The sequence below is a fragment of the Struthio camelus genome, chromosome 2 (genome assembly GCF_040807025.1).
Source record: "Struthio camelus isolate bStrCam1 chromosome 2, bStrCam1.hap1, whole genome shotgun sequence".
In the NCBI taxonomy this organism is placed as follows: Eukaryota; Metazoa; Chordata; class Aves; order Struthioniformes; family Struthionidae; genus Struthio; species Struthio camelus.
In genome coordinates, this window is record NC_090943.1 from 16813737 (window position 1) to 16840882 (window position 27146).

At 42.4% G+C, this 27146-nt stretch overlaps 1 protein-coding gene and 2 long non-coding RNA genes across 4 annotated transcripts in view; 2 read left to right on the plus strand and 1 right to left on the minus strand.

Moving 5' to 3' along the window:
- The first annotated feature begins 346 nt into the window (after positions 1–346).
- On the plus strand, positions 347–7167 carry LOC138066289 (uncharacterized). The gene is made up of 3 exons (XR_011139573.1): positions 347–980; positions 3216–3253; positions 6268–7167. It is a non-coding gene; the product is annotated as an uncharacterized lncRNA (long non-coding RNA).
- A 13017-nt stretch (positions 7168–20184) lies between these two features.
- LOC138066290 (uncharacterized) lies at positions 20185–21291 on the minus strand. Its single transcript, XR_011139574.1, has 2 exons — positions 21145–21291; positions 20185–20766 (listed from the first exon to the last, which is right to left on the minus strand). It is a non-coding gene; the product is annotated as an uncharacterized lncRNA (long non-coding RNA).
- Positions 20946–27146, plus strand: part of ITGB1 (integrin subunit beta 1) — a 52050-nt gene continuing 45849 nt past the window's right edge. The window contains exon 1 of one of the 2 annotated variants that reach the window (XM_068934397.1): positions 20946–21152. Coding sequence is in view for 1 of the 2 variants with exons in the window: in XM_068934396.1 (XP_068790497.1) it covers positions 21684–21692 (9 nt within the window). In the remaining variant the exon portion in view is untranslated. Of the gene's footprint in view, positions 21153–21421; positions 21693–27146 lie in introns of those variants that run through there. The other variant, XM_068934396.1, reaches the window with a different exon arrangement.

Sequence of the window (27146 nt, forward strand, 5' to 3'; positions counted from 1 at the left end):
TGGTAAGTATTTTTTTCCTTGCCCTAAGGGAGCTAAAAAGCCCAGGGAAACAGATACGTTTTGCCATTCCAACTTTTCGTACTATATTCTGTCAGTGCTTAGCACAAGTTTATTTTAATTCTGGATAAAAACAAAAAAATGCAGCTTTTTTTGAGCAAAAGATTTGTTTGTGTTCTGTTGCTCATAAAGATACAGCATGCAACCTCAAAAAGCATTTACAGCACTCTTTACAGCTGATTTCCTAAAGACTGAATTAATCAATACCTGATGCCGCTTCACAGATCCATCACATTAGTGTAAAGTGCACATTAGTGCAACTTCTGTGTGTGGGTGAAGTTTTAACTTAAAAGATGTGAACTACTTTCAGCTTCCTGTGAGCTGTTAGTAATTGTCAGGACTCCTCTCAGAAAAGAGACCCAGGCTCAGGACTGCCTCGGAGCAGCCCACTCCTAGAATCACCTCAGCTGGAAGCCGAAAGCTCCAGTTTGGCAGGAGGAAGGTTTCAATCCTTCCCTGCTTGGATTATGATAAACATTAAATGATGTATGGATGGGAAAGGGAACAATCCCCCTCCTCCTCCTCCAAAGGGGGCCATACCGAGAGCCTGTGGTCCCCCGGGAGGGGAAACTCAAGGTGCGGGTTCAGGACTAGGGTGAAGCATCTGCCAGGTTAGAGATGACTCGAGCAGGGAGAAAGGAACCATAAGTGCTAACCGAAGTTCCTGGCAGAGATGAGCATTGGCCTTTTTTTCTTCCTTTCATTTCCGTTCATGTATTGCTAGTTTTGCAGCTGCTGTTACCGATTTTTGATTGTGCAGATAAGTAGTTTTATTTGTGTTTAACTTACTCTGATTTGTGTCGAGAATAACTTCAGCGTTGACTGAACCCTAAAGTATTCCATTCCTCCAGAATGGCAATCCTAAAAAAAACAGTGTCCTGGACATCTCTCCCCTGCATCTTCTCTGTGCCGCATATAATAAGGTATGTTTCCACTAGTTGCAGGGACCAGTCTGAGATGGAAAAGCAGAGACCTTGGGGAAAGAATTTATGTCTGCAACTGCCATTAACCTGGAAAGTTCTTCAGCATTAAGTAAAAGAGAGAGGGAGGGAGCATAGATAAATCCATGGGATTTTTAACAGATATGCAATAGCAATTATTAATATCTTATTTTTCACTTTTAAATAAACCTCCTTTCCTACCAAACATTCCAATCAATTTGAGTTAAGTGTATCTGTTTCAAGGATAGTACGGTAGGAAAACTGATGAGAAATTTGTAGTACTGTGTAAATCCATTTTGTTTAGCTCAATAGCTCTGCCTTACAGGCAGCACACTTCCAAAAATACTATTTAAAGTTATGAATGTGTGATGACAATTTGCTTGTAACAGCTGCATATAATTAAGGGATGGAAAGGAACTAAATACGTGTAAACAGTTCCTCCATGTTTTTGTAAAGAGCCATAAACTTTTCTATACTTGGAGCTATGGTTGCTATTTCTTTGTTTGTTGCTTAAAATGAATGGGATTTGTATTGGATTTGTTATTTATCCGGCAGATTTCATGCAAGATACGAGCTAAAGTTAAACCACCAACACATCCCCTTGTTTCCTGTTGCCGCCATAGAGTGCCGCAAATTTTTCTCATAAAATTCTCAGCACTTCCCAGACAGATTTTCACAGGCAGCTCATGAGAGCTTAATGTGCGCAAATGAATGAAAAGGGATTGGAGGCTTCCTAAGAGTATGGGAAAGACTGAACACCCCTATCCTGAGAATGAGGACAGAGAGGTGAGAAGCAACCTCAGGGGCAGGGAACCTTCCCTTGGGAGCAGTTGTGTGCTGGTGCAGCTACACTTCTTTCAGAGCAACCCTAGAGCCTCCAAATGGCATTGACTTGCTCCATGCAATAGTACTGGATTGATGGGAAATAAGTGAAACAGCATTTAATAATAATGCATTGTAAAGGCATTAAGCTTCTCAGTCAGATGCCTGCTACCATGTGTGAAAATGCCCTTGGGGTTTTCCTGCATCTTTAACATATGTGCACCGAAATACTTTTCACAAACAATCTAGAGTTATCCTTGAAGACTGGTCTCAGGATCTTAGTAACATATATTTAATAAAATTATACAGAATTGAAATGTTATTTTTTTCACTAATATTTCCACTAAACTTATTTATTATTCTAGTGTATATTCTATCCTACCTGCTGTAAAAGAAAAAGCCAAAAAGGTTACTTGGTCACAGTCCAGAGGAAAAAAGAGCAGATTGGAAATGGGAGCTGAGTGATCTAGGCTGTGAATTGGCAACACGCTTCAGGCAGTAAACTGCAACCACTGAAAGACCGTACGAGGCTTGTGGTGGATTCCCCATCAGTTGAGGCTTTTAAGTCTCCAAAAGTTCTCTGAAAGATATACTTTATTCAAACAGGAATTTATGCAAGGCCTGTGATATGCAGGAGGTAAACTAGATGATCTCAACAATCCCTTATGGCTTTATAATGTATGAATAAAGAGCCTCTTTCACTGTTACAGACTCAGTATTTCTGCTGCTTTGGACCCGACGGGATGTTAGTGGGACTACAACAATGCACGAATTGTGCAAGACGCTTCTAATGCTCCAAAGGCCCCTTCAGAGCACAACGGGCAGCAAGCGCGCTGAGAGCATTTCTTTCAGCGCTCTGTCAGGTCGCTTGTTGGAACGCAGCAACGCTGAGCAAGGGATTACAATACCTTTGTTCTAGTCTCACAGTAACAGTCCCTTTCACTGATGTACTGTGGGCCCGTTAAATGTGATATTACAGCTACATAACACATAAATTCTTCCAAGCCTGGTAAGAAGCATACAGGTTATTTTTTTTCCCATTTCATGTCAGTATTATTGTTTACAGAAGGAAAAATACTTGGTTTATGAGAGAATCTTTCCAACTTAACAGGTGAACAGAAAAGTGATTTATTTTTAATAGGGTAAAAGAAATATTGGTAGGTTGTCCTCTCTGAATTCCAGATTAAGTCCCTAGCCAAATAATTGTTCTGCTAATACCAGCAAACAGGTATTAGTGTCTAGACAACAGAAGAACTGGGTCATAAAAAAGAAATCACGTCTGACAAACCAAGAACATTATTTCTTAATATGGAAATGAAAACAATTTAACAGATGCAATCTCCAGCAACTTGATTTTAGGAAGCACTTGTAACATAAACTGTTGTTTCTTAAAAGGTAAACTCAGACCGGCCTGAAGAAACTTGTCACAGAAGGTATGTATTGACTGTAGTTTCTGCAGCATTTTTGGCTAATGTGCAAACATGCATAAACTAGTTCTTCCATATCTACTTCAGATATTACAAGCAGCGTAACAATGACACCCCAGAACTCAAATCATTAACCATAGAGCCTTCTTAGGCAAAAACAGCAAACCATTCTGAATTTCATCTGGCTGTTTCTATACAGCTACCAGTAACCAAGCTAATTTTAGTCTGAAGCCAGCTCAGATAGTTTTTCCTGAACACGAGTTATAGCAGTCAGCGAAACACAGGCATACGTACTCAGAGGGCTGATGATGACATACCAGTAAAAAAAAATTCTAAGTGGGAGTAGAGAAGGGTAAATGTCCAGCAGGAAAAACTGTTTTAAGCTTGGTGTTATTTAAAATATTTATTAATTATTTAGAAGAGGGATAAACACTGCATTTTTTAAATTAAAATTATACTAGCTTAGAGTGGATTGCATACCTACAGCAAACATGAATCACCAGTTATTTCTGGAAAGCCCAAAGTATCTCAAGCAGAAGTATATGCTGTCAAGATCCGTTCTCAAAACCCAAATTCAGCTTGTCTTGTTTACTGGGTAAACTTTGGTTCAAAGGTTACTTCTTGATGTCCTTCAAGAATGAGAATGTTAGATATATGCTTCGTGGTGTAGCTTATGGGTGCTTATGTTTCTCCCGTTCAGTAACGTTAGGGATAAAGATACCAAAGCCCTCAGCTCAGTGAGGCAAAAGCTACGGAAACGCGCAAGAGAAGCGGTCCAGGCTCTAGTTGATTTTAAGCAAGCACATTCCTTCTCTCCTCACCCCTATTTTTTTGCCCTTGCTGACGATGCTGCACCATTTCACAAACGAGCTTCCTCTTTATTTCTGCACCCTCATTTCCTGCTGTTTCCACCCTGTCTGCTTGAGGATTTTCAAAGTTTCTTTCCACTTGGGGTGGGAGAATGCAGTGAACGGGGAAGGGCGTGGGGAAGACACGACCAGAAAGGGAAAAGATGGTAAGAAAGAGAATAGAATGTGTGAAAACAGAAAGAGTATAAATGAAGAATATGGGAAGAAAGGAGATGCTTAAATGAAAGAATGAGACAAATGGTGAATTGCAAAGTAGAAGGAAAAGGGCAGTTCTGCTGTTTCCCGTCATATCAGAAAACCACCCCATGAGGTAAAAAAAATTCAAAAAAAACTTTATATTCATTAACGGTAAAAAAAAAATACGAAAAGGGTAATGACTCCAAAATCTCACTGAGCTAGTAGTGTCAAATGTTGCAGAAAAATCTCCCAGACCCTAATCTTACATTGGCAGCTAAACAGAAGAAAAATTGCATCCATAAGTTCTAGGAGGGATTTAACGAGTAACTAAGGAGCGGAGCTGTGAGCACAGGTCTTAAGGAAGCCTCACACAATACAATGTCATGTCTTAAAAATCAATAACTCCATGGTGTGGCTGCATCTCGATTACTGTGTGCAGTTCTGGGACCCTCCATGCAAACAGAATGGAAAAGATAGGGAGAAAGCAACGAGGATGTGCCCAAATGAGAAATAGTAACCTGTACCAGAATTCATGTGCCACTGTCTTAGAAAGCAGAACAGAGACTTAATCTCACATCTTCAGGCTTCATAAAGCTTTGATACATTCACTGAATAAGTTATGGGGTTGGGATGGCCCAGACTTTCTGAAAATAGTAATGTAAATATGCAAAAGTAAAATAGTATTCCTCCAAATCAATTTTCTTTAGAGCTTTTTGCCTAATTCCCATAACAAGATAACAAACATGGGTTTGGTGTCTGCTTTGCTTTGTCCTGAAAGCATCCTATCAAACAACCCTTGTTGTCGTTTTCCCAGAAATGGACTAGAAGGCCAAGCACAAACATTTCCAAGAACCAACCCTTTTTGGGCAAGTTACTCTTAAAAAAAATAAAGGGGAAGGGCAGTTTCTCCTCTACTGCAACTGCACACTCACAAAGCAGGTTAGTCAGGCTGACAAGTCCATTCTAGTAGTAAGTAAGGATGTCTGAACATGCACTAATAACCTGCGTACCAAATTCTGGGCTGGTAAGCACTCCTAGAAACTATGCACGGTGGCCCCCTCTTCTTCTCACCTGCATTTAAAAAGAGGTGCAAGGTAACTAACTACTCTGCCAATTTTTAGAAAAGGACAGAGGCATTGACTGGAACAGCTAAAGCTCATGAGAGCTTTCATTGACTCCAGTAATTAAGAGCTCCAGAGACACGTTGTGGGGGAACAGTGAGCACAGGAGCTCTGCTGTCTGCACAATTACTCAGCGCGTGCAAGATAAGTCTCTGCAGAGCCTTCCGCACCCAAGATTTCAGTGGGTCTCTAGCTCCAGGGACCATCCCTACAGATATGACTGCAGGATCAAGGCTTCAGGCTATAATTCTCTTGGGATATGATGCCTTCCTTCTTATTCTTACTTAAAGCAAGACTTAATATTCTTAAAATATTATCTGTCTATAGACTGTCGTCCCATTTGTGAGCCTACTTAAATAGTAACAATAGCGAATTTGTTCTAGAGCATTTCAATCATGATGCTTCAGTCATCTTTTCCATCCTTCCTCCCATATGACATTCTTCCATACAGATTATTCAAGAGGACTCTGCAAATGATGAAGCAGGATTTTATCCCTGGAGTTTCTTCTCCAGAGCAGACCTGGGAATTTTGCCTGGTACTTGCCCCAAAAATGTTTTACACTCTTATTCCTGATTCTAGAATAAGCTGTTGAATTCTCCTAGAAAATTCCTCTGCCTCCCTGACATCAGTGCTCTTCCAGCACTTACAGGTGTTAATCCTTCTCTCTTCATTTTCTAGCCAAGCTCTCCATACTTAGTTAGTTTAATTTTCTTACATAGATTGCAAAGAAAACTCAGCAAAAGGCTAGAAATCTCTCAAGAAAAGTAAGTTCCTACAGATTTTATGAAAACAGCCAGAGGGGACTTGCTAATAATAAACTTGCTAATAATAAACTTGCTAATATCCCCACAGAGGCAAAGGCTGTAAGATCAGCTGCAACCCTGGAAGACAGCAGAAAATGTACGTATCTGGAAGCGAATCTACAGGAAGAAGGAATATATTATTGCCTGACAGCAGAAGAATCTTCAGCAAGTGTCTGCCCTTCTTGTACACCAAAACTATAAGAATGATTGCACTACATCCATTTAATCTATTACAGTGTCTCTGGCAATGATCAACAGCCTCAGGAAGAATCCCAGACTGGGGCAAGCAGACACTGCCGCTTGCCCAGAAGTCTCGTTCTGGATATGTGTGGCTCAGGGTCACAGTTCCTGGTTTCAGTGCCACGAGAGAAAAGATGCTGGCAACTTCGAGTGAGCCAGTACAAATGATTTTTTATGAAAAGACAGAAAAGCAAAACTTTTCTCACAAGCTCTATTAAAATGTTTAGTTTCCCTATAATTAACCTGAAGTCACAGTGAAAGATGGCATCTCCTCTCTTAGTGTTTGGTGCCATAGGAAAAGCAAAAGCATTGAATCTAAAGCTAATTAGAAAAGTTCTTCTGCAACCAACTTCTGTCAAAAAATGCTGGATTCCTGAAGGTGAAATGTTTTGTCTGGAGCAGCGTTCGTTTGCTGGGCCTTGGCCCAAGCCACGGCGGTGTAAGGAAGCCCAGCGGATGTGGGGCGGGCGATGCTGGAGGCAGCAGGGCGCCCTGGTGTCAGGTTCTGCTCGGAGCTGGGAGGCAGGCAAGTCCAGCCACTTCTGGCTCACCAAGATGTTCTCAGCTGGAAAATAACTGCCTCTTTAAAAATAAATGTGCTGCAGATGGAAACTGTGTTTTTTAAGCAGTTGCAGTAAACTCAGTTGACACTTACCTCCACGCTGATGTTCATCTCCCCATTACCGGACTCAATTTAGTGCAGTGATGAATGAGGACATTAGACTTTCAGGACAGCTGGTACTATCTGAATTTTCAGAAAACTACAGGAGAAACATTTTTCCTCCGCAAGAAAACAGGAGACAGGAGGAGAGCTTGCTGCCAGCTGTGCCTTTTCTCTACTCTCCAATAAAAGATTAGTGTTTCTATATGCTAAATCTAACTATCTGTAATTCTCTTTAGAAAAATCCTAGCTTTTTTCCAAAATTATTTGTGTGCAAAGAATTTTGACTTGTTTTAATGAAATACAATTTTAAAACAATTTTGGCAACACCTAGTGGAAAAAAAAATCATAGCATAGCCACTCGTTTAAGAGTGTTAATAATGAGACAATTCCACGTGAAGCAATGCTGCCCTGCCTTGCGGAATTATTACCCAGAGGAAAAGCACACCACACTTATTGTGCATTTTCCAGCTTCGGAAACCTATGCCATGACCTTTAGGGTGCTGTTTTCTTTTACTGCCTATAACAAGCAAGTATTATAAAAAATAAGAAAACAATTCTATTATTAAAATAGAAAATGAAAACCAAAACATAACACAAAATAGTTACGAACAAAAGCTCCTAGAAAAAACATCAGTTTTGTCACATGCTCCATATATTCCATTTTGTTCTTTTTACCATGGCACTTTAAAATTAAACTCCAGCTAAGCTACCAAACCTTCCAGGGAATTCTAGCTTTAGGAGATCAGAACAAAAGGACCCCAGCATTTGCAAGAACAGATGCTGGAGATATTTTGCAAAATCAAAATCATGCTTGATTTTGACTAATTCCCTTTCTCAGTATTACAGTTTAAGTCAGTCTATGAGGCCAAAGGACTTCAGGCTAAATGGGTTTACCAAATGTCCACAAGCAGCTAGAAATTTCTGAAAGTCATCTCTTGTGGGTGAAGTTCATGGGCTTGTGAAGGACACACGCAAAATCATCCGCACAGCAGAAATGCGAAGGGAAAGATTTGGAAGTCCGTCAGGGAGGAAACCGTTTGATTTACACTTTAATAGATCCAGTGGCTACAATAGGGATGTGGATGAGGACAGCAGCTGGAAGTGGAGCTGACACCCCCAGTTTCCATGGAGTTTCCACCAAGTGCTGTTATTTATTCAGAATTTATTTTCCAGGAAAACAGCCAGCCGGCCTGCAAAAATGTTTTCAAGAAAATAGCTTTCATAACATGATGGAACAACAGAATAACCAGTCTACAGATACCAGGTGGCCAGATTTTTATTGTTAGTTATCCAGTGTGCACATTTGAATAATAATTTGAAGCACATTTGCATAATAATTTGAAGCTGGCAGTAGCATGTCAAAATACATTGTATAAACAATATTTCTGCTTTGTATGCCCAAATCATATTTCTACACTATTTGTTCCATTTTAGTCCAGTTTAATACAGAAACAGGAAACTTTCATCCCACCACTGGGAACAAGTGCATGTAGGTTTGTCCAGTAACTTTTGGACTCTTTAGTGGATTTCCAGCAAATTCAGAAACAGCAGAGATAAAGACATTAACTTTGTAATGCCTTTAATGCCTTAATGCTTTTTGATCCTGACCATTTATTTTTACAGAAGAATGTGTCCAGAACTACCAAAGTCTCTTTTTTTTTTTTTTTTTTAAGGGATGCCATTCTTTTCTGCCCTCAGATCTACCTGGATGAATTTTAGTAACTGCTTTTGCCTGGAAGCCTGAAAGCCTTGTCCGAAGCCGTAGGTAGCACAGTGAAGGGGCAGCTAACGAGAGGAGACAGGCCAGGAGACGGTGGATTTGCCTAGCAGCAGCCAAAAAGACAGCAGAGCGGAGCAGCTGGGATGAGTGCGAGCGGTGGCCCCGGGCTCTGGGCGGCCACGTCGGAGCGAGGCTGAGCACTGGCAGCCTGGGACGAGGGTTCACGTGGAGGCCGGCTGTAGGAGGCGAGATTTAGGAGTGGGGATATATAGCACTAGGAGTAGGAAAGAGGCTGTGAAACCAAAGGTTTCTGCAGTCCTCATGGGACATTTCCTCATTGAGACGTTTCAGATCCGAGGGCTAATATGAGGCACACAGCGTAAGCATGGGACGGCTGCATTGCGCACCTGCACTGTGTCATCCTTTCTGCTGTCAGAAATAGGGTGCTGCAACCATAAACATAGCAGTCTGCATGCTCCTGCCCAACTACCTTGTGGGAGAAGGGAAGAACAATTTAATTGCATTATATATGCTGATATCAAATTGAAATGTCCATATAGTTCTTTTAAAAAGCAAGAAAACCATACAGATGCAAATGATCAGGAAAATAGGCTTCACTAGTTTCTCATAAACTCTTTCACCCACAAAGGTCCGTGTTTTCACTAGAAAAATCATGAGTAGCAGCAGCACCCGAGGGCCATATGGCAGCATAAGTTAGAGCAATTATCTATCCAAAATCCAGTGTAACAGATCTTGCTCATTTCTAAAACGACTGGAAACATCACAGAGGTATAAAACATGGGACCTTAAATGCTAATATGAGATATGAACGTGTCAGTCGTCTTTGAAAGCATTGTAGCAACGCTGCTACAGAAATCAAAAGGAGAGCTACTTACATCTGAATTTAGCCCATAAAGTTTTAAGAAAAAAAGCAAAAAGTTGCTTCATTTGGAAGAGTTATTTAAATGTTCTGAATACAGCTAGATTCTATAGATTGTTTCCCCTGTGATATAATTAAAAATTAAGCTTTTTAATACATAAAAGAAACTGGCTACTTCCTAGGAGAAGATGAAGGCAGAAAATTTGAGCTTTAGAAAATTTATATAGATATATATATATGCACATATGTATATGTACAGAGATGAACAATCAAGGTGTAGATTTCATTCATGTAATAGTTAATTCACTTCTGTTTCTTCACTTCAAGAAATGCAGAAACAGAACACGTAGTCTTTCATTAGTACTGGAAAGAAAGGAGGCTGACAGGGACTGACTTCTAACATTTATGGAGGCATGCTGGAATTCCCACTCACTCGTTAGCCAGAAAACAGCTCCATGTCCTTGGGAGAACGCTCTCTATCGCTGGATATAAGTGTGGGAAATTAAACTTCAAATACCACATATTGTGAGAAGCCAGTCATGAAATTAGCTGCATATTGTGCAGTATGGTAGATGAGACCTCCTTTGTCATTTAACAGATCATTTACTGCAGCTGTCCTGGGATTTCCTTTTAGACATAAATTACGTCTAAGTTGTACTTTAGGGGCCTAAGTGCTATTTTGCCTCTTGCACTAGACTACCCAAGACACTTCTTCCTTCAGTGCTCAAGAGACTAAACCAAATTTCAGAGCACTGCAGAGTCAGACTATAACAAATAGCTATTTTTTGAGCGCCAAACAAAAACACATGCTGTTATCTCAAAACTGAGCTTTTTACTTTTAGCACGTGATTCAATAATGTCTGAAAAAGATCAAAAGCTAAAAAATAACCTACTTAAAGAAAAGTTATGTTAAATTAATTCATTTTTCTGTATTCCAAGACAAAACATCTTTCTAGAAGTAACACAGTGCTCTTAAGAGAGTAAGTCCGGTAAGGAAAAGAGAGTAAGACGGTACAACAAGCTCAGTACATGTATTTATCAGTTCTGTGTCGTTTGGCTTTACTCCAACAACTAGACGAGAGCAAAGGACAGGCTGCTGGTGGCATGTGAAGCGTCACCAGCAAGCCTGGACCTTCTCCCACAGGTGAATCAGCTTCCTGTTTTCGCTTGGAAGTCCAGGCTGTTCCTAAGCGTATGACTGAAGCATAAATGAGTAACAAGAATGATAACCTTCATTTTCACTTCAGTCCCCATCCTTCCCCGTAAAAAATACAAAAAGCCTGCACATAGACAACACAGTATTTGTATTCAGTTTACTTCCACTAAAAAGGACAGGGTGAAACAGATGACACAGTTAGAGAAGCACCCTTGGGCTGCCTGGTGCAAAACAGTTAAATAAGGGAGAATAAGCAAGTCACTTGAAAGCCTTAAATGCTTTGTATAAATAACCTGTGATGCTATCCAGAATCAGCTGGGCTGTAAGCATCATCTGCCCCAGCCATGAGTCAGCTTGAGTCAGTTCAGTGTACTTTTATGGTACTGTTATAGACAGAAAAATACAATTCTCAGCAGTGCAAAAGAAGTCTCTAAAACCTGGAATGAGTATGTGGGGGGAAGGCACTCTTTACTATAAGCTTGCAATGAAATTAATGGAATAAATAAAATGCCAGCATACTTAACATTTCTTTCTCTTTATTTTTAGCCCAAACAGTAGACTGTGACCAAGACATAAAACCAAGGGCCTATTATGCGCTCTTAGGGCAAAACAATTTGAACCTCTTTGTGAACTCTTCATTCTGTAGAGCGATTCTCCAAGTACGCAAAGAAGCCCAAGGCTAATAAAGCGTCAGTAAATATGAAACCCTTCCAGCTGTTTGCTCCCCTCCCTCTCACAGCATGCATAACATCCTGGCTGGTAGAAGCTCTAGTTGTTTAAACATGATAAGACTGATTTATATTAGAGGAATGTTTCTGATCAATCATTCTTGCTGAATAGCCGCTGACTAAGTGGAAATACTTCACAGAGAGTGCTGCCGAGTAAGGACTGAGTAAGAAGTTTATAAAACTTCAGGACTTGGCCAACAGTCTCTAATCTACTTGGTAGACGTCATGCAACTTCCTGTAACAGCTTAAATTGGACATACACACATTTCTTCCAGTATTCAGAAGAGTCTCGATATTCATCATTGTGTCTATGGAACGGATAAGGTAGAATTCTCTTCATTTAACTTTGCCAATGAAAAGTTAGGAGCCAAGTGTTAAGTGAGTATTACAGTCAACAGAGAGAGATATGATACTTTTAAGGCACTTATCTTCAGGCAGTATGAATCACTCTGTCCACTGACTAGTTTTCTATCAGCCTAGAAACTAATTAGCTGTCTCTGGATGAGATAGATCCCACAAAAATTTCTGTGCTGTCTGCATCTAGGATGGATGGTCAGCCGCTGTTCTTTGTCAAACTGTTAAAAGCTGAGGGTCCAGCGGAGCTATGAAAGGTAGCAGAGGCTACGATCTGCATCCTGCCAAAACGTTTATAATCCACTGGCCTTAGTACAAGAGATCTTCTGTTGAGAACTCCTTGCAGAATAATCTTAAATTTTATAATGCACAAATAAATATATACACCAATAAAAAGTATCTCCTTTGTTATTTAAAAAGTAATGAAAGTAGGAGATTGAATTTCAAGCAAAGTGTTAGTCTTTTAGGATGTTTTCATAAAGAAAATTTTAAAAGGAGGCTTTTGGCAAAAAGCAGTACACTGGACTTTTTTTAAAAGACCTGTGTTGCCAGTAATGTCCAAAGATGTTAAATTGTCAAAATGGAAATATTTTTTGCAGAACTATTTTAATATTTACTATCAATCATATTTTTTAACCTTGCTATGTTGGTTCTGCTTAGACAATGAAATGACAGGCCAACTTCAATTTTGGCTTAATATGCTGTATGTATATAACCCAGTGCTATAACATCTAGGAGAATTGTTTGCATTAAATAGGATCTTGCTTTCATTTGCAGCTTTTCACAGCGCGAGCGTTGTAGTAATTTATTTTAAGGTGCTAGAAAATGTATTAACGTTAAGGTCAGCAGTGTCCCTGTAAACCTACTAAAGCTGATGTTTAAGTGTTATTGCCTTCAGGCAAGGCCAAGTTTCTGTTTATAACCCCGCTTTCTTCTACTATATAGCTTTGCGACATTCATGCATCAAGCTGAAGGTATCTAAAAAAAAATACCTTCCTGAAGTTGTGTGTTTTCCTTTAGAAAGCAGAAATGGGCCTGCCATGTAGAAATGTAAAACTAAGACAGAAAAAAGTAAGCTAAAGCAATTCCTGCAACCTCTCATTTTTGGGCAGTTTTGACGTTTAGCATTCAAGCCGGCCTTTGAGCTGATATCCTTTGCCTTTCCTATGATATTTTAGTGCATCTGGATATTTTTTAATATTCTGGACTGTCTCAGTTCAAATATATTTGGTAGAAACTTATTAGCATTTGGTATTTTCCAAAACTTCACCTATAGAAAGCACATCTATAGTCCAGTGCAGGAATGCAGGGGCTGAGCAGGAGTTTCTCGGAAGCTGCAGTTCTATCTTCAAAGGACGAGTGTGGCATAACTTTCCTTGAAATTCAGCTGAATGAAGGGGGATTATAGGAATAGATCTGTCAAGCTAGGATGCATAAGGATGAAGGTGTAAATGCTGCTAGGTGAGATACATCACCTCAGAGTCCACACTGGAGAGCAGAACTAGAGGGATATTCAGACCAAGCAGATGAAGAAATCTGGAGGCTCAAGAAGAAAACAGGGAGGAAGAAAAGGAAGGACAGAATAAGGAAGATGGAAAATGGATCATATAGGGAGCCAGGGTGCCTGTCATATTGCTGCTAGCTGAGCAAAGAGACTTAAAATGCACATTTACTCCAATATGCACTCCTCTGAAGACAATTTAATTTTAGCTAAACTTCAGCTACAGCAGAAAGGCAATGCCACATGTTAAAGTACGCGGTTAAAGAAAATACCCACAGATTCTGAATAAGCTGTGAGGCAAAAGGCTGAAAGCCAAATGCCCTTCAACCACCTGAGAAATGGGACATCCAGTACAGCCTACTTCAGATACGTGTTATTGCCATAGAAAAAAGTAATTTTTGATATTTTTCTAACAAGAACTAGATTGATAAATTCACCTCCTTGAAATACTCCACCTCCTCCTTTTTCAGCTTTTCTAAGATTTACCTGTGAATCTTTCCATTATTTATTAGGTCATCGGCTACTATTTTTCCTCATTCACTCCCAGGTGGCTTACTAAACCTAGCTGCAATCAGAATGAAAATTTGTGCTTTTAACAGTTACAATATCAACTGTGGCTAGACTACCCCAGTACAATAGTATTTACTCCTTACTGTAGTTTCACATTTGGGATTTAATTAATAAGGCACTTAAGAGCTTATGCTGCAGACTGAGAAACTGAGTATTTCTCCTTATTAGTCCTGTGAGATATACAGCATATTGTTGCAAAATACTGCCAATAGCAACTGCTACTGGCAGAGTCATAAAGAAGAAAAGAAAAACCGGGTGAATAGCACAAAACAAGGTCAGAATTGCTGTTCATCAGTCTCTGCTCAGATGACAAGATAGTGGGATAAATCAATACTCGGGCAAAACTGCTATTAGCATCCAGCTGTAACCTAAGAACAAGAAAATTTACGACAGTTGTCCTAGTAAGAAGAAAATATACGGAGATGGTTGAGAGCGCACAAGCAAGAAATTCTGGCTGTGAATCATTGCCATCTTAGTACAATCACCAGTTCTGCCAAAGGGTTTTAGACATGGTCCTAGAAATAAAAGAATGAGTCAGAAAAAGAATGACTTGAAGAAATAGAATCAGGAGCATAACTCTGGGTGCATATGAATGGGGAGGACAAAGAGGGGATTTCACAACAAGGTCAATTTATTGGACTCTGTCTCCTACCTGACAGAATCAGCATTAGAAAAAGAATGGTTAAGTTCTGCCTTTTTTGCTATTGTTTTATAATAGAACAGCTGATCACCTTATACAATAGTGATTCCATTTGCCCAAATCTCCTTTCCCAGAGGCAGCATTTCTACTTACGTCCTTCAGACCACATTCTTCCTGTTTCTTGCCTTCTAGTCTGGCTTAAAATCTTCTATTTTCCATATAGCTCCTCTTTTCCCTGTATACCAACGAGCATAAATGACCTTTATTCCTGCCCTCGCAACACAGACTCTCTTGACTGCTAGTAGATTGTTCCCCTCTCCTCCTTTTTCTGCAGCAGATGAAATCAAATTCCACCTCTCTCATTCCTATACCTCCTCTCCCCTACAAACGTCTAATTTTCAGTTCACACAGTAATAACTACTGCATTAAATTTAAAATGTTGGAGCATGTCCCTCATGGCACAAGAGTATTCTGCAGAGGAAAACTCTTACAATCCTCCTTGTGCATTTCTTTGGGAGCAGTGGAAGTCATTTTTTCCTCAAATGTGCGTTGGCCTCTACTCTAGGCAGTGGGATTCCCCCAAGAACTAGGGACCTGAATATGCAGACATGTGACCTCAGAGCCAGTCCTCAGCACAAAATAAAAGTAGCACATGGTAAGAATTAACTCACTGCTGAATCTCAGAAAGTTATTGTACATTCAGAATTATTATCCTTTGGGGATGTTTCTAGCCTCCCCTAGGCATCTTTTCTTGTATAGTTAAACACTGAAGTGTCTTCTATCTGTGATGTGCAGTCCATCCTGATGTTTTTAAATTAAGTTCTCTAAAATGCATATTTTCACTCAAGCAACATACGGAGCTGATGCAGAAACTCTCCGGCCTGGGTTATCGTAATCATAAATGTCTGCTTTTAACATAAATGTAAAAGACTTTCCTCTCTTCACTTTACTTCTCTGCTTGCTCCCTTATTCTGGAGCGTGAAACGGCCAAACATGAAAAAGGATTCCTTTATTTTTACCTTGTTCACTGAGACCCAAAATATTTTACAGAATGTCTACATAGAATAAGTAAGCTTTACAATGACGTGAGATTTCCAGGAAAAAACTCTAGAAGAAATATTTCTGTGTGACGAACAACAGCGAATGCGTATGCTAATAGTAGTAGGGAAAACGCTGGACGGTAACAGAGGCAGCTTAGCTTATCCAAGAACACTCACAAAAAGAAGAGAGGCGAGCTTTGTGGGTGAACAAATGCCGAAAAATACTCAGAGGAAGAAAGAAAGAGATATAAGCCCCAGTGCAGCTCTAACGAAAGCTGCCCTTCAGCCTCCACCTTAGCAATACCCTCCCCACCCCTGCGCTGCCCCCAGCTCGCTGCCTTCTCCCCCGTGGCTATGGCCTCGCCCCGGCCGATGCCCGGGAACACGCGCGCAGGTTGTGTGGGCACGTCAGCGTGCTGTGGCTGGCCCACCAGAAGGTGCAGGTGCTCTAGCTGCCTCTTCTGCCCTCTTAGTTGCCTGACAGCCAAATGGGGACAAGTCGCTTTTTAAACGCTGGCAAGCTGAAGGAAGGGTTTGGTGGACTCTGAACTTTTTAGGGTCATGCCAGGCACCAGACGCCAGATGGTTAATTAAACAAAACAGAGAGATCTGAGTACTGATCATAAACCACGTGTTAATGTATGAGGCTTGCTGTGGCTACATGCTGAGCATTTCCCCCCGAAAGGGAGAAAAGTCCACCGGCTCATTCAACGTCCTGCAGGTAGACACTCTTGGGGAGCAAGCCTCTGTCAACAGAGTACAATCAACTACAACCGTTCAGCTTGTCATATCTGTGACTCACTTTACTCCAGCCCTCGTTTAAGGCTGGAGAACCTCGTTCCAGTGTAAATGCAAGGCTCCGTATAATGGCCACATTGTATGCTGTTGAGCAGCTGCCAGGTTAATTCACGGACAGCATCCAGAGAAGTGCTCCTTATTGTTTGTGAAAAGAGCAAACAGAGGCCGTTATCAAAAGTAATTAGTGCGACCTCTTGGCGTTATCACTTCCTGTACTAAGTGGCCCTACTTCGTAATAATACCTTGTATTTATTTTGTGTTTACATCTAACATCTCCTTCGTTCTCTGTACTGGAAGGCATAGCCCCCCGCGCAGACAAACAGCCAGCGAGGCCTTCCCAACTCACTGTGTACCTCCACAGCTACGCAGGCTCTGTGGGAATAAAAGAGCAGCAACTGCTGCTCTTCCGCTCTCAAGGACAGGAAAGGAAAACAAGGCTGTTTACAGAGGCAGCACAGTCCAGGTGGCAGCAGCCTGGTGAGGCCTCAGGAGGTTCCTGGCTCTGTTACTGATCTTGGAAAAATTACTTTGGCACTGTTTTCTCTCCCACCCTTTATCTGTCTTTTGTATTTAAACTATGATTCTTCACCTCAGGGTGTTTGGGTTTTTTTTTTTTTCTGCTTTGGAGAAAAAAAAAATATCCTAGGTCGTCTAAGAGCATTTTGAAAAGGGAGAGGAAGTAAAGATGAGGGGAGTAAAGTTCACTGCTCTCAGTAATAAAGTGTGTTGGGAAAAAGGAGCAATACAGATAAATTAACATGCACTGAGGCAGAGCTGGGCTGAGATACCTAGTACAATATCCAAAAGCAAAAGGGAAAGATTTGCGTTAGTGGGTGGTGAGATTATAAAGCTGCCCATGGTGGTAGGAAGCCATGGTGCACCGAGATGAGTTTGCCTAATAGCGGGCATTTTGGGGCTAATGTCCAGCACACAACACTCCTCACTGTGACCCTGCTTGCAGAGTATCTCCCTATACACCCTGTCTCAAGCTCCAGGGGTGGAGGAAGAGAAGGTGGGGGAAACGCCATGACATTGGCAGGAGCCAAGGCCATGACACCCCTGGACATGTGGGCTTTGCTACCCATCAAAACAGATCGGACAGACAGCAGTGTGCAGCCACTGGGAAACTGCAGCCAAGTAAATATCCCAATGACACAGAAGCTGCAGTAGCTTCTCCAACCAACCAGTTCCTACTCCTCAGGGATACGGCAGTCCCTGAGGCACGTGAATGATCGCCCCTTGCTAAGGTTATTAGCCAGGCAACCAGGAGGGACTGCTGCACTGCAGGGACACTCAGCTACAGCCTCCCAGCTGCAGCTGACAAACCCCAGTTTAAACAGTTGACCCATGGGATAGATGTTACCTCTTAACGTGTGCACTGGACACAACAAAACCTGGTTTGGGACTCTTAGATATGCCTGTTAAATTTGTAATAAAACCTGTACCTTCAAGGCAAGATACAGACACAGACTGACACTGCATCCACAACACTGCCTGGTCATGCTGGTAATTTCTGTATATTAAAAAAATGAACCAAAAATAGGCCGAAGACTCTCAAACCACGGCCTACAGACCACTGGTGCTCCACCAACCACTTAGTGGTGTTCTGTGACACTGGGCCCCTCCTTATTGCTAGTTGTTTGGACTGAAAGATTGCTAGACAGAGTGAAAGTGTGCAGAACTTCAGTGTGCTTTTAAAGCAAAACTCTAGTAGGTATACACCACCACTTAAATAAATCAACTGTACCTACCAAGTAATTTAATGTGCAAAATATACTTCAGATATTTTCAAAGAAATAATATACTAAAATATTTATTTTAATGATTACTTAAGAAGTCTGAATTTTTCAATAATATGGTATGCAATTAATCATAAAAATGAAAGGTATCTTACAAACTGTTTTGCTATTTTTGCTGATATCTCTGCACACATCACTTCGACAGTTCTCCTGGGATGGTATACTCTACAACACAGGAATTTATTTCTTACAGCATTCACAGAAAAGGAACATACGCTACACACAAATTGAAAGGCGTCATTACCAAATTACAGGCTTTCTTGTTTTCTAAACATAACCCAAGTATAAAATACACATTAAAAAAAAGGAAAATGAAATGGTATTTTAATAAAGTTAAGCTAATTAAACTCACCGAAAATATTTTAATTCTGGTATTTTTCAGTTATTATATTGGTTCAACAACACACAAGTACTTGGAGAAGGACGAGTCAAGGACTTGTATCCAAATCTTGTAACAAAGAACCAAGCTGTCTCATAAACATATAAAAATGTAGCTAAAACACAATAGCAAATCCAGAAGTATCAAATAAATCAGTAAGAATGCACAACATTTCATAATCCTGTCCCCCGTGTCACATTTCCTCATCCATCTTCCACGAGATGCAAGGATGTGGATAACCAGAACATGCCATCTGGGCTAGTACTAACAAACCAAGCCTAACAATGACTAGCATACTTCCTAGCTGCCTGAACAACCCATGAAAATCAGGAGTTTCTTGAGCTCCTTCATGCAAAACATGTTCACTCTCACAGATGTCATGTATACCATAATATGGAGACACTGCAATAAACATTTTGACATCATCTGCAATTGCAACTGCTGGCTCAGATACCTCAAGCACTTCTTCTGACATCTTTAGTACTTTAGAAGTGTTAGAAAATAACAAATGGCCCTCACACGCATCTGTATGCTCCAAAAGAAGTCCAGAAAGCAGTCAAATAATTCAGTAAGCTTTCCAGCAGTTTGGGGGATTTTTCTTGCCAACATCCTGTAGCACAGCACAGCCAGCCACTGTCAATGTGACACACCAGCGTTTGAGCTCAATGTAGCAGTGCCTGAAGCATCTCTTTGCTAAACATTTTCATTTACACCTCACAGTCTCAGCAAAACATAGCAGTGAGAATGAGGGCTATTTTTGTCACTACCTGCTTGCAGTATACTATAGTATATTTTTACTCATCATTTTTATATTCTGGCAAAACGTGGTTTTTTCCTGAAATACAGGAGCATGGAAGGAGACTTTGGCTAACTGCCATTTTTCTCCCCTCAGTACTTAAATTTCTTACATTTTTGGCAGATCGCTGTCCCTTCTGCATTTGCCTTTATTTTGTGTTGCATACTTTTTAAAAAGGTTGGTTTTATAGCAGTTTCTTTCCTTATTTCTGGCAGTATTAATACTACATACTAATCTAACATGCAACATATGTACTCTGCCTTCTTTATCTTTCAATCAGAAAGCTCTCTCTTTTCCACTTCATTTGTTGTGCTCACCTTTGATGAAGCTGCTTTGAACAGCAGCCTATCATTTCAATTTCATTTTCTAACACCACTAAAACAGTTTTAAAATTATAGTTGTAGCAGCATTAAAAGCTTCTGCTAGTGCAGCTACATTGAGAGACTACATCCTGAAGAACTGCACTGGCCAATTTGAACATACATTTGAATCGCAGAAGCCCTGTTTTTTTATTTTTTCAGCACAACTAATAATAAAGCAGAAGAAGAGCTATAAAATGATTATCAGCTTGCAGCACCACTTTAGTTAATCATACCAAAATAAGAACTGACAGAGGCTCAAGCAGTGGGTCACTCATAAAGGCACAGTCTGCCTCTGTGAACTGTAGAGTCCATAGATTACATTTCCCTTGAGATTTTACCTTCAAATAAGTGTTTAATACCACTTTTTTTTTTGCCAGTACATCTCCCAAGAATGTATTTTAAAGCGTGTTTAAGGAACGTTAACAGCGTGTGTCAATCAGCAGCAAGTACTGCCCAAGCAACTTAAGTGTTCCACTTTTTAGTCTTCTCCTAGAGTGTAACAGCACGATACGCATGAAGTGTAACGCCCAAGCCATTCATCTGCTCATTAACCTTCCTTACTTTCGCAATTAATTATTGGTTGGCCGATTATCCACTAAAAGCTCTACCACGCCACAGCTCTTCCAGGTGCCTACGGCGCTCTGACTAGGGAGCACCGCTGCAGCGTGTCGGCCTGTCGGCGTGCCCCACCGAAGCGCGGGGACACGCGGCCTCTCAGCGGGCTCCTCGCCTCGCGTGGCCGTGGCCGCAGGGCTGGACGCGGCTGCGGCCTGGCTCATCGCCGCTCCTGGGAAGCGGTTGCTGCCAGGTGGCAACTGGAAGATGCAGCGCAGCATCCACTTCACAGCGGTGACTAGAGCCAAGAGAAGCGAGGAGGAACTGCAGCAGCAGCAGCAGCTGGAGCCGGAGGAAGGAGGACGCCTGAAAAAGAAACGATCCGGCTTTTTAACGACAAAGCGGCAAGCGAAACCGGTGCCCAGGTCCGGTGTGAAAGTTAAGCGCCCGCCAGCTCGGAGAGGCGCGGTGCCCGCCGCCAGCCCGCCCGGCAGCGCCGCCCTGCCCTCCGCAGCCAGGGGAACGCGCCGCCCCGAAGTCACGCGTGTCCGCGCACAGCCCGCCATGCGGCACAGCCGCCTGCCCGCGGCGGCCCCTCCGCCCTGGGGACGCCCCCCGACCCCCGGGGACGCCCCAGACATGGCGGCCTCCCCCCCCCCGCCCCAAAGGCGGGAAACCGCCTTTCACAGGCAGCCGCCGCCGACCCCCGGCAACCAGGAGCCGGAGCGCGAATAAAAACGCCACCAAATAAGGTGATGAAGGTTGGCACGAAGTCGGGGGAGAGGGGGGAGACGACAAGAAGGAGAAAAGCCCTCCTGGAAAGCTGCCCGGCGGAGCGCCCCCCGTCCCCCCCCCGCGGAGGTATTCGCGGCTCGGCCGGCGGCGCGACGCTCCTGAGGGAGCGCGGGCGGCGGCGGCGGCGGCGGGCCCGGCCCGGCCCCCCTCGCCCAGGCAGAGCCCTTCCCTCTTCCCCTCCCGCCCGAGGTTTGACGGCAACGGACAGGAATGTATTCTGTATTATGTATTTCCGGGGCGGGGTAAAAGCAGGCTGAGCGCGGAGCCTCTTCCCCGTCCCCCCGCCCCCGCCCCCGCCGGGCTCCCCGCGAGCACCTCTGAGGCGAGCGCAGCGGCGCCGGCGCCGGAGCGGCCCGGGGCGGACGGGCCGACACACGGACGGGGAGCCCAGCCGCGCCGCGCCCAGCCCGCGCTCCCGGGACAGAGGAGGCGCCTCAGTCGGGCGCGCCGGAGCGCGCCCCCTGTCCCGAGCCAGCAGCGCCGCGGCCATGGCCGAGGTAGCGGGAGGACGAGGCGGGGATCGGAGCGGGCGAAGCGGTGCCGGCGGGGGCGGGGGGGGGGAGACGCTCCTCACGGTGCGGGGAGTCGCCGCCGGCGCCGGTGCCCCGCCGCGGGGGGGAGGCAGCAGCCCGCCCGCCTGCTGCGACCAGGCGGGAAGGTGCCGGGCCCGGCCGCGGCTTCCTGTCGCGGTGGGACGGCGGCGGCCGGGCCGCGCCTTTGTGCGCGCCGCCGGCTTGCGCGGCGACCAGCGGAGAGCGGCCGCGGCCGCAGCGGCAGGGCGGGCGGCGGGCGGGGAGCCGAAGTTTTCGGCGAGCGCGGGGCGCGGCGGGCGCCCTGCGGCCCTGCGGAGCGAGGCGAGGCGAGGCGAGGGGGCTGGCGCGGCGGCCGCGCAGCGGTCAGGGCTGGCGTCAGGAAATAAGGAATAAGAGCGCGAAGAGTGCCTCCGTGCGGGAATTCACCACCCGCCTGTCTCTAGAGTCCCTGGCCTGAACGTGGCTATTACAGTCGGCCGTTGAGAGCAGGCTTCTGTGCCGTGGGGACGGCTGCGCGGTCGCGGTGCAGCCACTGGACTGCTCGACTCGCCTGCCGTTGAAGCTGGTGCGTTTTTGCTCTAAGCTGGCAGTGAGCCTTTACAGCTGGCTGTTAGCTTACTTGAGGATGAAAGTGGGGTTATGGGAACGTAAGGCCGCTTTATACGGTCTGGTTCTGCTGATGGTTTCGGGAGTAGTTTACAGCAATGCAAAAGCAATGTTTGGTCTAACATGCGAGATGTCTAATATGTTATCTTCATACGCACGATGTTTGGAAGGAAACATAAAGTGACAGAAAATTCTTTTCTGACTCACTGCTTAGGTCGTGTTTTGACCCAATGTTAGATTTCTTTATCTGATGGAATGAATGTCAGACTGCTGATTAAACTTGGAGAATATTTTTCATTCTGGGGAGAAAAAAAAACCCAGCCTGTTTTGTTTTGGGTTTTTTTTTTTTTTCGGATTTGCCCTTGGTATAACACAGCAGTCCATTCATGCCAACATATGTGCCTGTACTTCTCAGGTGCAAATGGTGATTTTTCTGTTAGATTTGCCCTTGCTGTATTGCTACAGTCCTGTTCCTGCCAACACACATATATCTTTAGGAGCAAGGATTCAGATCAGTGAAACCACGCATGGCTGGTGCTGAGCATGTACTTAAGCATTGAAGTGGAGTAGGACTTTGCATATATGCAAATAGATTTAGATAATCTGTGCTTCTGGTACGTTTGTCATTCAGTAAGTGATGGTGGTAGCCTAAGCAAATCAGTTTGCAACTATGACATGAGATGACTTGGTAGCAACTTTTTTTTTTTTAAGAAATAATTTGCTACTAGAAATATGTAAATTAGAGTAAATTAAACTAGATTTCCAGAGTAGTGAAGACATTCTAGCAGAGGCGCAAAGTTCACAACCACCCTCATGAGGAAGCTGATGATACATTCTCCTGTCATAAAAAATATTACTTGCCTCTAGCAAGTGATTACATAGCATTTTGCAAGCTTACCTAAGGCTGCTTTATAAAGATTGCAAAAACAGTGAGCCGCTGGCAATATGTAGGCAAGATGAGGCAAGTTTATGATGAAGATGCCTTAAACTTTTGTCCTTTTCAAATATGCGTAGTAAAGTGAAAGGTGCAAACTTGACAACCGTGGAGAATAGAATCCCATCTTTATCAAATTTAGAGTTGATTAGTGCCATAGCTATTTGCCAGCCATATAATAAATAAACCAGTTCTATTTTAAAATAAAACTTGAACAGCTAAAAAACTGCTATTCTTTTTGTTGCTGCTGTGGATTTTCTGTATGCAGCCAGGGAGATCAGTCTGCTGTTTTGTTTTGTTTTTTTAAAACTTTTGATAATCTGATCTACATAATCCTAGGGCCTAGGTGGGCCTAATTTTGCCCACCTTTATGAAAAACTGATGCAGAAGAATGCAAGTTTCTCTAGCATATTCCTGAATTTCTGGTACAAGGGCATAATTTTAGTGTTTGTCTTGTCTAGTTCTAAATGACTCAAGTGGGTTAATCTTCCACCACTTCCTTTGGGAGGTGATTCCCACAGCTGAATACAAACTGTCCGGAAGCTTTTCCTGCTGTTCTTTCTTCCCGATTCATGATTTCATCCCTCTGCTCTTCACCATCCCCCCCTATACTTTTCTTAGCGTACATCTGTAGTGATGCAGATGTAAAAAAGAGTGCAGTGCTATAGCAAGCAGCTGAGGCAGTAGATAACTTAGGTAGCAAAAAGGCAAGCTCAGAGGGAGCAGTGCAAGCACAGGGTTGATGCATGCTGTATTTTGGGCTGACGTGAACATGATTCCCTTACTGCTTTTGGTATGAATGGTCTTCAGTTGTTTGTAAATAGCTGTTGTGCCTGCCTTTCCGGCAGTCTTGATTTAGTCAACTGAAGTGATGCATGTTTAGCTCTTAAGTCTTCTCCAAGAAGGCAGTTCTTCCAGCACTGTGCTCAGCCTGTTACAGACTTCCTGGCTGCCAATACCTCTTGGTAACGTGGCCTTTAGAAATAGTTCTGTTGAAATATCTGCTCTGTGATGAGACCCTTTCTGTAAATCATGAAAGACTGTCCTTTTGAGCATACTCTTCTTCTGTTTTTTCTTTCTCTCTTTCAAACAGACAGACAGGTTCCCTGATATTCCTCTTCTCCCTGCAGGTCTGAGCTCCTTCAGGAAAGGCAGATGCAGTTCTGCTTATGATGCCTGGTGCAGCTTTTGCTCATGTCAGCGCTGCAAATAGGGAGTGGTGGCTGAACTGCACTACCGCCTTTCCTTGTTAGTGCAGACAAAGTGTCACACTCGTCATGTGGTTTGGGGAGTGGGGTTTTTTGAGGGAGGACTGCAAAGTTAGTGTTAAAACAGGCAAGTTTTTTTATTATCAGTCTTAAGTGTGGCAAACTAACTAGCTTTAAGATGCCTCATTCCTTCTCACATGGCGTTTGGAAGGGTAATTGGTTAGACAGACCCAGAAAAAAGAGAATCCAGGCTTTGTGGTAGTGGAGCCTCTTATACTATCATTTGCTTTTCTGGAACTTCAAACGCTTGTTTGTTTATTTATTTAATTTAAGGGTGGCCAGTTCTCCCAGGCTTAGGCATCTCTTAGGAGATGCAATCTGTCTTCCCTCTGATAGGGAGTCCCTGTTGTTGACATGCTTTTTATGTGTGTGTGTGTATATATATATATATGTACACATATATATGCACGCACAGACATATATTTACGTGCACACAAGCTTCTTGCAATCTATTGGTAGAGCTCATAAAGCAATTGCATAAATTAAATCTTTAAAATGTTATAAAATGTTATTAAGACAGCATGTAATCAGATTTTTTTTGTTGTTTTTGGAAGTGTCATTAAACAACACTTGTCAGGATATGTAGTATTCCCCCAACTAGATTTTTATGCTATCCACCACATTTTCTGCCCTTTAGAAATTTGCCTATCTCAGTAGCAGAAAGCTCAGAGTTAGTTATAGGATTTTTTGTGCATCCTTGAGCCTCACCTTTATCAGGGACTTAAAAAAAAAAATGCTGTTTGCAAATGAAGAAATTGGATCCTAGTCCTTACACTATTCTTTCCTATCCCTCGTCTCCCATCTCTTTTTATAGAGCTGAGTCTACAGTTTTTCGTCTCCTACCTCTGTCCTGCCTGGCTTTGAAGACCCTCATAGCTGTAGCATTCTGATTAGCAGTTTTGGCATTGCCAGTTAGATAGTTCATCACCTTCTTTCAGGCTTTTGCTCTGGCTTCTGCTGGTGTCTGTCTGTTTGTGTACTTTTTACCCAAACACACGTGTTACAAGGTTTTACAGGGAAATGAAGCTTTAGCGTAAGGGAATGTAGCTGTTATTTCTGAAGAGAATGTTCATTATTTTTCAAGAACGAGTGTCACATCATGAATTTCCAAGAGGATTGTACATAAACAAATTCTGCAGCGTGGTCTTCTGGACAGATATTGGCAATATCTCTATCTGATGTAAGACGCCCGTTGTGACAAAAAGCTGAAATTAGTTGATTTGTTTTTATGCTGGATAGTATTTCATAAGTGGCCAGCATTGTCTCCTTGCTTCTTTCTAGTTCTTCCTCTCTCTGTGTTATTCTGTTTTGTTGTGTGTTCTGTTGTCAACTTTCTGAAAAAAGGATGATGTTACTGGCTATGACCACAACTGACCACAGTATTGATCACCGTTGTCTGTGAGCTATTGTGGTTATGGAGATAATAGGGTGGCCTACAAAGTCATTTGCATGTTTACCAAGAGAAGGGAAATAAAACTTTTTTTTTTCCTCCTCCCCTCCAGTTTATCCTCCATGGGTATGATTGGTGACTTAAACTGTTACAATTGTAAGTCAGGATATATCTTTTGTGAGACCTCTCTCTAAACTTTCTTTCCACCTCCAAATGGATAGCAGTGTCAGTCCCAGTAAAAAGTATATATAGAACTTGATTGTAAGATAACATGTGCTTTAGCTGTGTTCTTAACAGATTGTATGGCTTTCTAGCCTGATTTAAGATGTGTATATAGGCATGTTTAAGTTCATATTGAAAATGTCATGCAGAGAAAATGAAAATTGTGACTTCCGTAAATGAGACGATGGACATCTCATTATGCGTCACTAAATAGTACGGATGTATTTTGTAGTACTCTAGGTGTTCTATTTAACAGAATATTGTTATTTAACACACTGCACTTTTGATAATAGCTACTTTGTTTTATTTTTCTATTTTTAAACTGATTAGAGTGGTTCTGTAGACTTCCTAGACTACTTTATTTTCCCATTAACCAGTTGAAGTTGTTTTAAATCTGCAGAGATGGAGAAGCCACTAATATAGTGCAAAATTTGTGATTATCCAAGCAGGCGGTAGGGAAACTTGCCTGATGAGTATATAATATTAATGTTTTATGTTGGGAAAGGTAGTACGATTCCTACCTGACTCTGTAATCCTGTTTGGGATGTCACTCAGTAGAGGCAGTCTAACACATTAGAATAATCTTTTGTCTATGTCTTTCTCAATTCCTCTTTAGTCAGGTGCGAAAAGGGTTATGAAATATTTTCTATCTTAGAAGCAGTTTTGTGTGTTTTCTTTCTTTTCCAACAGCAGCAGTGAAATATTGTTAGTGTCCTTGTGTTTTTTATTAGAGGAGGAAGTTTTAAGTAACAAAATTGGAGATTGAAACCTTAACTTTGGTTTTGGAACTATGACAGCGATTCGCTGTTCTGTGAAGACTGGTGTCTTCTTACTACCCTTTTCCTCCTTTTCTTTCTCCCAAAGAAAAGTATCTATGCAACATTGATAAATTCTGCCAAAAATTAATAGTTTCCTATCTACAGTGGTTTTTCCTAAACTGTTGTGATTTGTGAGATGATGTTTAAAAATAGATTGTTCTTAAAATACTCAAACGCTCA